Raw genomic sequence first — 13,319 nt, 5'->3', positions numbered from 1 at the left:
GAGTTTGCGCAAGAAGTTGGAACGTAAGGAAGATACCCTTTCAAAAACTTGTAAGAGCGTAATAACTAGTTTGTGAAAGACCCAGAGAAACACAAATATCCGACAAGGCAAAATCCTATACGATTTTGGAATAATATGAGTTCAGAGAAAAAAATATATATATGTACTTAAATTTTATTATGTAATCGGTTACATCAAAAGTTTGAAGTACTCTGAACTTGTTCGGGTTTACAGTGCATGGCCTGTGTGACACATTTGAAGATGTTAGTGCTGGTTCTATAAACAGGACCTTGATGCACTTTCATGGCTAATATTAGTCTTTGTGTGTGTCTGTGTACCACGGTGCATTACTTATGGAGAAATGTATAAAAGCTTAATAAGCATTATTAGTTAAGTTGCGGCCTGTAGGCAGAATTTAGCCTATGCCCCAGTTTACGTGTGCCTACAAAGTGTCCAAATAAGAGCCCTTTGTCGCCTTGAGATGTTCAGGTAATGTATAGTTTGCCGACACTCACCATTTAAGGTTAACAATTAACTATGCTCTTGCCATATAGCTGACCTAGTTGACATTCTGCAAAAAAAAAAACTGTGCCCTGTGCGTCGTCATGCAAAACGTCTTGTCTCTGTCTTCTGTTTGGAAAAAGTGGAACCAGTGTCACCCTGTTACATTGTTTTTCTCCTTCCTATTTTTATTCCAGCCGAAGTGATCGGAAAAAGCCCACAAGCCCCCAAGCAAACTTGCTTTGGCACTCCTTTGCCTTTGTGGTGTCATATCTCACAGCCATGTTACCTAAAGCCTTTGGTGTGACTTCAGTAGTCTGCCGTGTACAGACAGTGCATACTACAGCGTCTGGCCTCTGTTCTATATGTGTGTGTGTGTGGGTGTGTGTGTGGGTGTGTGTGTGTTTGTGTGTGTGTTTGTGTGTGTGTGTGTGTGTGTGTGTGTGTGTGTGTGTGTGTGTGTGTGTGTGGGTGTGTGTGTGGGTGTGTGTGTTTTGTGTGTGTGTGTGTGAGTGTGAGTGTGAGTGAGTTTTTCATGCCGAAGGTCATGGTTTAAGAAGAATGTACTCAGCATTTTGCCTTTGTGGAAGACTAGGGTGAGTGAGTGTGTAGAGAAGGAAACTGATGACTGAACGTCTCAAGTTTAAACCTGTCTGAGAACAATGTTGACGGCTAAACCAGTGTGCATTTTTAGCCTAGGACACAATAAGGCATTCACGGCGCGCTGCCAAACCGTCCCCAAAATGTACACTCTAATATTTCAAAAGTTGTTATGCCTGTCGGTGAAGTTTGTGCCTGTCTTGTGTGTGTGTAGTGTTTGTAAATGTAGTCACTAATCATGTGATCTTGTGTTCGGCTCTGCATTGTGTTTTGCGTTTGCTGTTTCCAGCGGAGACGGACAAGCAGAAGGTCTTAGCCGTGGCCCAGGACTGGGTCCCCATCCTGGACAAGGTCTTCGGTCAGAAGTGGTGCAGCGACGCGTGGCACATCAAAGAGGTGGCCACGGTGGTGAAGACCGAGGCCGACGAGGACCACGCTCTCGGTCCGCCTGGCTCGGGCCACATGTCCCACACGGACGCCCTCATCCGGGAGACCCTGGTGCCGACACGCCCCACGGGCCAGAGGGAACCGGACACGGGCCAGTCCGAGTGGCTGCAGCCGGAAGACCTGGAGGTTCTGTCTCCGCCTTCGGAACATCAGGGAGTCTCGGTGGCGAGCCCCACAGGTAAGGAGAAACCGCTGAGCTCCACAAAGTGATGTTTAGGATTCCCTGTTAATCTTCCCTGGGCTGTTTTGGAACAACTGTTTTTGGAAGCATTTTTGTGTTATGTCCCCACAACATGTTCGACTGGATAGGTTGCTGCATCTGCTTCAGTACCAACAACATGTGATACTTGATAGTTGGCAGGATTACTGTCACCATATCAAAGGCAGCATTGTCATCTGACTTTCTGTCTGTCTTAAATTCTTTCCATCTGTCTATCTATCCTTTCTTTCTTTCTTTCTTTTATTTTCTTTGCTGCTTTGTTTCCTCCAGGTGGTATTTCTGACATCACTCACCGTTCCATGCTGCACAGGCTTCTGACACTCCCCTCGCAGTTGCTAGAGGGCGATGAGGAGTCGATTGAGGCGCTGCCTATCTTCTTAGAGTCTCCTGCCGACTCCTCTGAGACAGCGCTCGCCGCCACCTCTCCCAGGCTAGTCTCCCCGCCGGCCCTGATGGCAGAAGAGGAGGAGGTGGTGGTGGAGGAAGAGGAGGAAGAGGAGGAGGAAGAGGAAGAAGACAAAAGCTCAGACACGGACCACGGGTTCTCCCCGCGGGGCGCTCGGAGCTCGGGCAAGAAGATGCACGCCTGCAAGCAGTGCGGGAAGCGTTTCAGCCGGGCGCACCTCCTCAAGGCTCACCGGCAGACGCACGAGACGGGCTCTGCTGTTCGCTGCGCGGAGTGCGGCAAGCGCTTCACACACCCCTCACGCCTGCAGGCCCACTTACGCACACACCGCGAGCACCACGTCAGGAGCCGACGAGAACCTCAGGAATGAGGAACGAAAAAGGGGGAAGAAAAAAAAATAGAATACGTACAGATGAACTTTACAGTGTTTTGTTTTTTTTATATATAAATCTGACTGTGAGTTATATTGTGTGCATCTCAACACAAGTGAAAGAAAAAGAGATAAAGAGAGGGAGAGCAAGTTTAGCAAGATTTCAATTCATCACTCCCGTGACTATGAAATGAGCCTTACGTCATTCTGTGCTGGGAGTTTAGAAGACCACAAAAATGTTTCCTCTTCTGTTAAGGTACCCTGGGTTCCGAACCAGAGAAGTGTTAGGACCTTTGTACTACCTACTGTTTCGTTTTCAATTTTTTTAGTTTTTTTAGTTTGTTCAATGTGTTTTTTTTGCCTCAGAAATTGGAGCCAGCTGAAAAGCTCTCACTGAATTTTGGGTGCAGACGTTACGGATTGGAATGGCTATGTGAAACAAAGCCATGTCAAATTAACGTACACCCATGGGAATAATGTAGCCTAACGTAATGTCACGATAGGCAATGAAGTGAACTCTTTTGAGAAAAGGAGGAAAAGCACCTGAGAATAGCCCCTTGAAACCTGTCATACTCCACCCCGAAACAACAGGGCACTTAGGGTGCACCTGCGTAGTGAATACGCCCCTGAAACCCGTCATACCCCACCCCAAAACAACGGGGCACTTAGGGTGCCCCTGCGTAGTGCATTATTTCTAGCAGTTGATTTGCCTTTTGTTAATCAAAGAAGAAATCCCTGTAGGCAGAACAGGTTTTCTTTGGTAAGAGAAACAGAAATCCACCCTGGTTCGCGAAACATTGGGAACCTCAGTGGAGTAAGAAGGGTAAAGTAGCACAGTATAAAAATGAATGTGAATCACTTTTGCCATCTCCATCAAGACAGCGCTAGCTGTGACTGACATTTGAAAAGGCCTTAGTGCCTGTGTAGGGAAAGTTAGCATTGAAGCTACCATTAGCCATGGTCAGAGGCATGGCCTGATTGATTTTTGTTGCCCACCTCTGAATGTGATTTATATAAATATATAAATGAACCAGGGATTTATAATTCACAATCCACTTTCTACAGGCGCTAATGACACAAATCTTCTTTTTTGTCTTGTATTGATCCAAAATACCTCATAAGTAACAGAATTTCAGATGCTTACTCGGATAAAAGGGAACACCTTTTTTATTTTTTATTTTTATTTTTTTATATGTAAAGCTCTTGGCTGCACGTCACAACTGCATACTGGCCATGGATTGGCAGATGGTCTGTGGTTGCTCTGTGACTTGGCCATTCAAGGACATCAGATCCACTGCTGGGGCCGACAGTGGTCATGGTCGTTTGTGTACATTTGACAGAAGTCAAAGCCCCAAACATGGGGCGCAAGGAAGGGAGAGGGGTGAGAAAAAAGTGGACGTGACTACAAGAAGCTTGAGGAAATGCTACTGTATCTTCTGCAGTTGTCATGGTGTGTTGCTGTCGTAGACAGTCTTGTCAGTATAGTGTCAAGAATTCTGTCCTCTTATTTTTTGTTCGTTTTAGGTGTTCAGCCATCCTTCTTGTTTTGTATTTTATATTTGTTTTTCTTTTGTTGGGGTGGGGTGGGGCAGGGTGTTTACTTTGAAATCCTGACACCTTCAGGACTCCTGTTTGCCTCTCCACTGGTAGTTTCCAGAGGCATGCACTCTTTTTTGAAAAAAAAAAAAAAAAAAGACAAAACAAAATCTCTTCTGGGCAGCCTCCCTGGGTTGCGAAGTGTCTTCCTATACTCTCTCAATATGCTTGGTGTCACTATGGATGTGTGTAGTGTCTTGGCTACAGAGATTGAGGACCACAAGCAACACTGCCTACTTTGAAGGCCATGGTATAGCCAATTGCACAAGGAAGCTGAAAATATGTCTGAGCTGTACATGTAGGCAGTCTGATTCAATGACGTAAGGCAGGGGCTTCAAATAACGCCCATGTTTCTCAGAGATCACTGGAATATAGAGGCCATTTGTTTTTGTTTGCAAATCACACACTTCCCATTCATTAATGTAGTAAGGGATTCAAACAATGGATTCATCTGGGAATTGATTTCCCATACACTTGTACAAACTGAGTGTTTTTAAGTCATCTTGGAGTCAGACTTGATAACGCGTCAACCATGTTCAGAATAGAATAGAAGTGTGTGATTTTGAAAAAAAAAAAAATGGCCTGATCCCTGATTATTTTTCTTTTCTTTTCTTTTTCTGTACTTTATCTCCAGTGCACTGGGGCAAGCAGTGTACCTTCCATAGTTCTCAGCTGCATGGGGTTGCGTCCCAATCCACTGCCACAGGTGCCCTCCTCTCTTACTCTTACCTACAGAGCTTTTGTTTGATAGCATAGGAGAAACAGGAAGGAATAAGTCAAGGCCGCTCAATACCTCATTTTCAGGGAAAAAAATGAAACGTCAACAGTGGCGTGCAATAACAAGAGGAGTCGAATTTGTTGGTCTTTGGTTGTGAAAACAACTAACACCTCTATCACAGTTTACAAGGGCACTCGCTTGCAGTGGATTCAATCGAAACCTCATTTTTCTATCGGTAAGCTAGGGCATAATGTGCATTGACTTAATATTACCTACTTTTCTATAGGTCAACTGTGTCAATAGCGAGATAAATCATTATAAGCCTTCTCTTGTGTCAGCACTGGCATTAACAGACAATAACTCACAGGGCTCAGAAGCTTTTCACTCAGTCGAAGTGGTCACCTGCAACCTTAACCTTGCAAATAGCTGAGTTGTGCATCACTATTGCTAGGAGCAAGCTGTCATACTAAACTGTTTCCTTGTCACTCCGGCTGGATTTTCAAACTTTGGAGCAGTGTAGTAGGTCTGCTGCTGAACAGCACTTGTTCCTTGTGCTGTGTCCTCAATGTCTCTGTGAGGCATGATTTGCCGATCTACTTCTTTTGACATGTCCTTGTAAAGCCTGAGGCATTTAAGCATGTACATCTTGGGACAACCATGGCTAAGTTTTGAGGCATATTAGCATGTACGTCTTGGGACAACCATGGTTTAGTTTTGGGTTATATTAGCATGTGCGTATTGGGACAACCATGGCTAAGTTTTGGGTCTAAATGTTGGAAGGAATGACACTTGTGTTTAAGTTTGTTGGACATTTCTAAATCAATCCAGCACCTCAATGTAGTGTTATATAAGTGGTGCCTCCGAGAATTTGTGAGTGGGTTTTAAAGGTGCCGTCTGTGATTTCTAATTCCCAACACTTTTGTTAAGTTCATTCAATTGCTCCTCGTGCTCCTCTAGCTGTCTGTTTCGTGTGTGAGCTAAAAACAAGTCTTTCGGACCAAGCCCTACACAATTCCAGGCAATCAGCATGTTGCTTCAGGAACACAGAGGGGAGGGATGTAATTTGATTGGCTGTTGAGCTCAAATATCAACAACCTTTCACCAGAATCACAGACCTCGCCTTTAACAACGCAGCTAGATTCTCACCTCTCTCAATACCAGCATTGCAGTGAGTTGTCCCAAGATGTCCACTCTAATGACAAAGTTATGCCTGGCCCTGCTACCTTTACTGCATCAGGACAAATATATGGACCAGTTTTACGATTCCTGTGATTAACTATTGTATCATGTAAACAGTTCACTGTAAATAACATTTTACTTTTATTTGATAACATTTGCTTTTAGAGAGTACGCGTGGCACTCTAATGGAGCAGAACACAAGTGCAGTACGCCCTGTCATGTTTCTGATATCTACACGGAATCTTTGCTCGAAAAAAAAGGTTCTTAGAGTGTTGACATATCCCCACGGAAGAACCGTCAAAAGATTTCTCAGATCCTTCCATGCCAACAAAGGGTTCTGTATGAGGATGACATTCTAAGCAACCTTTTCTTGTGCTGTGGTTTTTACACAGAACTCTTTCTTGGCCTAGAGGGGCCTCTGCCAGAAAGTTTATGGTTCATATATGGTATGGAAAGGTTCCCTAAGTGGTTCCTAGAGGACTTCTAGTAGAACCATTCAAAGGTCCTATGAGAAGGTTACTAAGAACCTATTTTTCCAAGAGCACATTTCAGCACCTTTAATTTTAACACCTGACCTTGCCCCTGGAGGTCCTACCATAATGCCATATAGATGAGACCACAAACTTCTAATACAGGCCTCATAGCGGGTCGCTTAGAACTATTAACTTTCCGCCAGCTTCTTTGTAAAACAACCTGGTGGTTTTAAATAGAACCATTTAAGTTTTGTTCATCTTGTCTCTATTAATGAACCATTTGAGGTTGTACCTAGAACCTTCTGATGAGACGTTCTGCAAAGAACCATTGAGCCATTTCAGCTTTTTAAAGTTCTAGGTAGAACCTTAAACATTCTTCTATGGGCATAAACGGCAGAACCTTTTCTTGTAAAGGTGTGCAGCATCTCTGTGTGGCTTATGTTGGGGACATCCGTGGGTGTCGGTGCTTGTTGATGAATGTTCCTATCCAGTGGTGGGTTTATTTTCTCTGTATTCCATGGTGCCTTCAATGGCAACTGGAGGGAAGCTCTTGCCTGTTGTTGTTCATATCATTTGTTGCCTCAGTGTTATGTATAGAAATATGTATGCCTCAGACATCAGTGATTTTTAATGCCTTTTTTTGTAGACGAAATGCATTCATGGCTGTGAATTTTGGCAAAACTGCAACGTTGCTTTTTATTTACTAGAGATGCTTTGTCTATTGCTGTAGCATGCACCTCAGCTCATGTAACTTACTCTACAGTTTTTCAGATCTTAGTTAGGGAGCAATAGTGTTTTATATATTGCTTGTGTGTGTGTGTGTGTGAGCGTGTTTTAGTCAAGCTTTTTGCCTCTCTCAAGCCAAGCAGATCAGCTTTTTGAGTTTTCCTAACTGCCCGCTTTTCAACAAATGCCAAGTATTAATGCTACACTTAAAGTCTTTTTTTTTGTTTTACAGTCGACAACTTGCACTTTTCCTATTTTTCTGTTTCTATCTCAAACCGCATTACCTCATGAGATGGGTAAGCAAGATATTAATGTGGAATTGGATTGTTAAACAGACATTACCTCAGGATGTGTTGATGCATATCAGCACGTTTACATTTTGACTGGTTGATGGAGCATACGTTTGTCATTATTACAAACGGATGCTACTTTTCAGTCGCATTGACGTACAGACTTGGACCGCAATAGGTTTCTCGTTCATCAGAGAGTTATGATTTTGTTAAGTAACGGTAAACTTTAATTGTCTTAATATTATGATAAGGCTACATTGATCTGGTGTCATTAGGCTGGGTTGAATAGGCCAAACGCAAGCAAGCTGATACACTTTTCTTGTGAAATACTTTGAGGGCTGTGATGGGAATCTCAATATCTGATTACAGACATGTGACAAATTCATTTTGGCTATTTGCTGAAAATGGGCTGAAGATGATAGTTCTATAGATATGACTTTGTTCGGAATAATTCAACCCTTGTATACCAAATTTGCACATTGGACAGAAAATCAGGGAATCAGAATTAAAATGAGGGAATTTTTTTTAAGCAGTCATACTGTAGGTTTAGATGAAATTTTGTTTTGGATTTGATTTTTAATATGTATATTTGTTTTTATTTTGTCTATTGTTCTGAGAAATATTTCCTCCACAAAGCTCTTAGTTCAGATTTATCAGTCTGACTGAACCTGGTTTTTAAATTGTCAATTTATGTCATGCCACATCAGGAAGATGTAAGCAATTTTATTTTTATGCCCCCAATAGATAACATGCCTATGCACACATTCGATTGGATACTTTGCTAGATTTTGCCAAATCTTTGATCATAAATGAATGTTCTATGCCCGAATATAAGAGCTTCTTCCAAGCTTCTGTTTCTCATTTGAAGTCCGGGAGTGTTCTAAATTCTCCCCCAGTCATGTTACAGGTAACATTACCAGAACAATGTAATTGCATAAGCCTTGTCTCATTTATACATGTTAGATGATGAAAATGGGTACTTACTGTAAGGAAATTAAACAAAAATAAACCAAAATATGTTAACATAATCTCATTGTTCAAAAAACCTTGCATTATTTCATACCAGTCCTTGCCTCTTCGAACATTTTAATCATATCAAGAAACATTTTATAGCTGTGGGTGATGTATTTGGTATAATACATCATTATTAAATGTAAATTAAAGTTCAAATTACATTTGAAAAATAGTAAAAAAAGTTCAGTTCAGATGTAAACCAGTTGTAAATGCCTCTTTGGACTCTTCTTTTGTGTTCATGGGATCCGATGGGCCGGGCTTTTAACCCTGACCCCATCGCTCAAAATAAGCATCGTTGCAGGGACCTCACTATCCACGTAGGGTGCACAGGTTGAGTAAATTGGTTGGATCTTCACACTTCATGGATGCATTAAGATGCCTTTTTAGCCACTAACATGACTTATTTGGTTTGTTTAAGTAGTTAAAGCCAAAAGATAGGATCCCTATGACATGATATGTTGAGTCTGGATCTGCTTGAGGCTGGCCAGGTGTAGATAGAAAAAAGAGGGGGGTGGGGCCGTGTGGCGGTAGGAGAGGGGGAACAATCAGCAACACAGTAATTCATTGTAATGCAAAGTATAAATAGAAATGTGTTCAGTGCACCGTATGCCATGTCTACGGTGCAGCTGGAGAGCTTTGGTCTTATTTCCTCATTTCCTGTCCTGCTGGTTAGAGATGGCATGGCTGAGGATCGACCCAGACGTGAAGACTGGGGCCAAACTGGTTGTGGTGATGGATGAAGGTAACATCATAATGTCCATCTACTGGAAGAGGTCAAAGAGGTATCCAAGACGTGTATGTGCAAAGGCCCCCATTAGACCAGCTCTTGGTTTGGATTATTAATAATAATAATAATAATAATAAACTATTATTATAATTAGTGGAGTAATAATAATAATACATTATAATTATTATTATAGTAATAACAAGAGCAATCAGAGATTTCTGACCTCCAGCAAGGCGGTACACAAATCCGGATCCAGAATCCGTATCCAGATCCGGATCATCCTGAAATTTTAATGGTATGCACCTCTTGTGAAAATTTCAGAAAGATCCGCCCAGTAGTTTCTGAGAAATCTTGTCCACAGACAGACAAACGGACAAATAAATAAATAAATTAACGGACCCGATCGCATAACCTTCTTGCTGGAGGTAATAATAATAAATAAGGGACTCACTGTAAGAGTTTCCTTTGCCAAAGATTGTTTTATAATATTCCCACTTGCCACCTGTAAAGTTTGCCATGGAAACAACTTATTAATCAATATTATTGATTATAGATAGTAATACCCCAGGATGGACATGAGTCAGAAGGACCAGTCCCTCTTTTAGGGAGGAGAATGAGGTTATAAACACTTAAAACCTTTGCGCTGTCTATCTGAAAAACCCTTAGGAGACTCTTCAGGTGCCAAAGATCTGCGAAGAAACAACCAGTGTGAACGGTTTAAAACTCTCAACCAGTGTGAACGGTTTAAAACTCTCAACCAGTGTGAACGGTTTAAAACTCTCAACCAGTGTGAACGGTTTAAAACTCTCAATCATTGTGAAAGGTTTAGAACACTCAACCAGTTTGATAGGTTTAACACTCAGTCAACCCAACAAAATCTCAGATGAAAATGCATCGTCGAACGGAATAAATGTAGGAGGAAAAAGGAATTGTGGCAAACTAAGTCTAAATGTATTCAGACCAATAAACAGCCCCCCCCCCCCCTCCCCTCACCTCAACTGTGGTTTTACGCACCTGAGCTGCCTTTACCTCATCCTGAGCCTAACTGCACTCTCTCTGTCTGAGTGTACCACAAACTAACGTCTAAGAAGATGACTTGAGAGAGAAAAGCTCATGTCTGTTAGCTGACACACTAACAGAACGCCTCCGTGACGTCAGCCCTGGTGATAGCAGGTGGCGCAGGCCTACTCTTGCTAGTCCAGCATTCACAGCTTTTACAGATAAGACGCCATGTCCTTGTGACTCAGAGGTTTGGAGCAACCTGTGAAACTCACGACATTCTCCCCTTCAAAATCAGCCAGGCCAGCATTCGTACACAACATTTAACCAGTAACCCTTTTAAAATCTATAACATCATTTTGCGCTTAGAGGCATATTATGCTGTTATTTTATTGGAAATCTGGTGCAAATTGGTGCATTGTACATTGACTGCACGTGGTTGGAGAGAAGGCAGCTGACAACCGAGTCAGACAGTATTGTGGACTCGGCACGGTGTATTCAACTAAAGGTCCATTTTGAGTAAATCAGTCTGTCAGGACAGCTTTTTTTGGTTGTTGGCGATGATGCATGTTGCTGTTCGGCTCGTGTGATCGCAACCTGAAAGGGCAGACGGACAACAATGTTTGTTTAAACAAATAGACTATTTTTTAAACTTACTCCAAGCCTCTAGGGGATTAAGAAATCATGCATGTTGCCAGAGGATGTATGGATGTCGGCATGGCATAAATGTTGTGGAGTGTGTGTGTGTGTGTGTGTGTGTGTGTGTGTGTATGAGAACGATCTGAGGGTGAGATTACACACATCCTGCCTGTCCCAGGCGTGGGCAATTAACTAATAATCTCCCCGTGCTGCCTCCAGTCCACACGTGCCCACCTGCGGTATGGACTAGTGGGAGTGCCCTTGAGCAAGACACCGAACCCCCAATCCCTCCAGATGTGCAGGTTGTCACCTCACATAATAGTCTCCGCCATCGGTGTGTGAATGAGTAGATGTCTGAGGCATTAATCCGTAAAGCTCTTTGAGTGCTCTATGAGCAGAAAAGCGCCATATAAATGCAGTCCATTTAATAATAATAATAATAATAATAATAATAATAATAATAATAATAATAATAATTTACCATTTAACATACATCATCTTACACTGGAGCAGATGTGGGCATTAACCAACAAACATGATGACATGAACTCACATACCAGTATCAGCATAATTAACCTATATAACCTGTAAAACATAGTCTGGTTCATTTTTCCCTGTTGAGACAATTTCCTGTTAGCACTAAACCTGGGACACACCCGGGTTGCTCCCCCTGCCTAGACCGCTGTGTGTGAATCTCTTGGTTTTATTTGTGGTGCAGGCAGAGGGGTTGTTGGGGTCTTGAAACATTGCAGGGGAAACTTTGATATTTTCACCCAATAATTGCACCATTTTCAAGTTATTTCAGAATAACAAATAGCAAGAATAATTAATGCAAGATGTCAGACACTTCACTCTGGCAAGCTGTCTTTTTCAATAGGAGATCAGAATTAACCAAAATGAGAGAAATCTAAGTCCTCATTCAACTTCTCAGCAGCAGGAGTAAAACCCTAAGACAAAATAAGAGTATTGAGGTCAAAGAATCAGTCATATACTAGATTGTATGTTGCCAATGCTTCCTTCAATATTGAAAATTGACCAACCTCAGTCTCATATAGTGTGACAAGGCCACCTTTTGAACTGTGACAAACTGTGTTAAGTTTTCCAGTCGATCTGATACTAAAAATCACACTGACTGAGTACTCTGAGGACTTGCTGTAGGATGTAATTAAGCAATTGACTTTGCAAACAGTTTAATATGATAATAAAAACAATAGTAATAATAATAAAGTGATTACAAGCAGTGATTAGATTACCTTTCTAGATACTATACTTATCAGCTACATACAATATTTCAATTATGTTATCAAATATAAGGGGAGGATGGATGGGGTCAATCCGGGGGTTTGAATAATGCATGGCTGTTGACGTAAATTGTACTTTATCCCTTCAAACTGGCACTGTAACAACTGTCACCAACACAGGCAGCTGTAACAAAGGCCCTCACTGCATTAATATGAAAATTAGAGAAAAAGTAAGGCACTGGTGCTTGAATTAGTGAAGTTAATATACAGGCGACAGGTGTTAGTTCCATATACGTATGTTCACATGAAAGCTTAACGTGACTGCTGTTGATTTTCTGCATCAAGGCAAACTAAAATGCAAAACAAAGTGTTACAACTGTACCCGGTCTCCCCTTGTGACCTGCAGCTAGCTTTACGTTTGTGCCTCTTATGACGAGGAAGCAACTGGATGCCTCTTCTGCTCCGGTAACTGGGAACACCGTCAGCGTGCCCATAATGGACAGAGGAAGCCGCCAAGCCCGGAGCTCCAGGACAGACACCCACTCCTGCCGCCGGCCAGCTGAGGACCACCGCCACGACAACCCAGATGCCATGCCGGGGAACACCTAAGGTGCCCCGTCACAGTGGAGAAGGCCTGCTCGAGTCCTACCCGTGTTAGTTCAGCTGGCAGCAAGCTTTAACGCTGGGTCGCTGAAGAGACGGTTGTGCTTGCATTGGAGGGTGAGGCACTTTAGGTGCTGGTTGATCTGCAGCCCACAGAGGAGGCCAGCTGGCTGAGCATTGAGCCGGGTTGGTGCTCTACTGCTTCTTTCGTCCACAGGTGTTTGCCAACGACGCCCGCCTGCATGCTTGCTGAGGCTACCCCACTTTAGATGACAGCAAACAGGAGAACCTTGCACACTCTCCTCAGTGCACCTGGGTTGACAGGCAGCAGCCCTGGACGAGCCAGAGCGAGTTGAGCCACCAGTCAAGAGTGCTTCTACTCCAGCCGCTGGAGTCACGTGAGCTGAAGAGAGACCCTCATGCCAGTGCAGATGCTATATGGTATTTTTTTTGTATTTTGCCACCCTTACACACTGTGTCATGTTAAGATTAGATACCTTAGCAATCAAACTTCTGTATAGCTAGAGTCTGGTTGTTGCTTGATTCAAGTGAGACGTCTGAGTGGAGCCT

At 42.7% G+C, this 13,319-nt stretch overlaps 1 protein-coding gene across 1 annotated transcript in view; it reads left to right on the top strand.

Annotated features, from left to right (window-relative positions):
• Window positions 1–2,544, top strand: part of LOC308379199 (uncharacterized protein) — a gene marked incomplete at both ends in the record, with an annotated part of 8,578 nt that extends 6,034 nt beyond the window's left edge. The window contains 3 exons of the mRNA XM_080856257.1: window positions 1,391–1,726; window positions 2,039–2,198; window positions 2,334–2,544. Of these exons, the coding sequence (XP_080712383.1) occupies window positions 1,391–1,726; window positions 2,039–2,198; window positions 2,334–2,544 (707 nt within the window). The remainder of the gene's footprint in view (window positions 1–1,390; window positions 1,727–2,038; window positions 2,199–2,333) is intronic.
• Window positions 2,545–13,319: the final 10,775 nt, after the last annotated feature.

This window comes from Sprattus sprattus (assembly GCF_963457725.1).
Source record: "Sprattus sprattus genome assembly, chromosome: 18".
In the NCBI taxonomy this organism is placed as follows: domain Eukaryota; kingdom Metazoa; phylum Chordata; class Actinopteri; order Clupeiformes; family Clupeidae; genus Sprattus; species Sprattus sprattus.
This window is presented reverse-complemented; position numbering and strand designations above follow the sequence as displayed.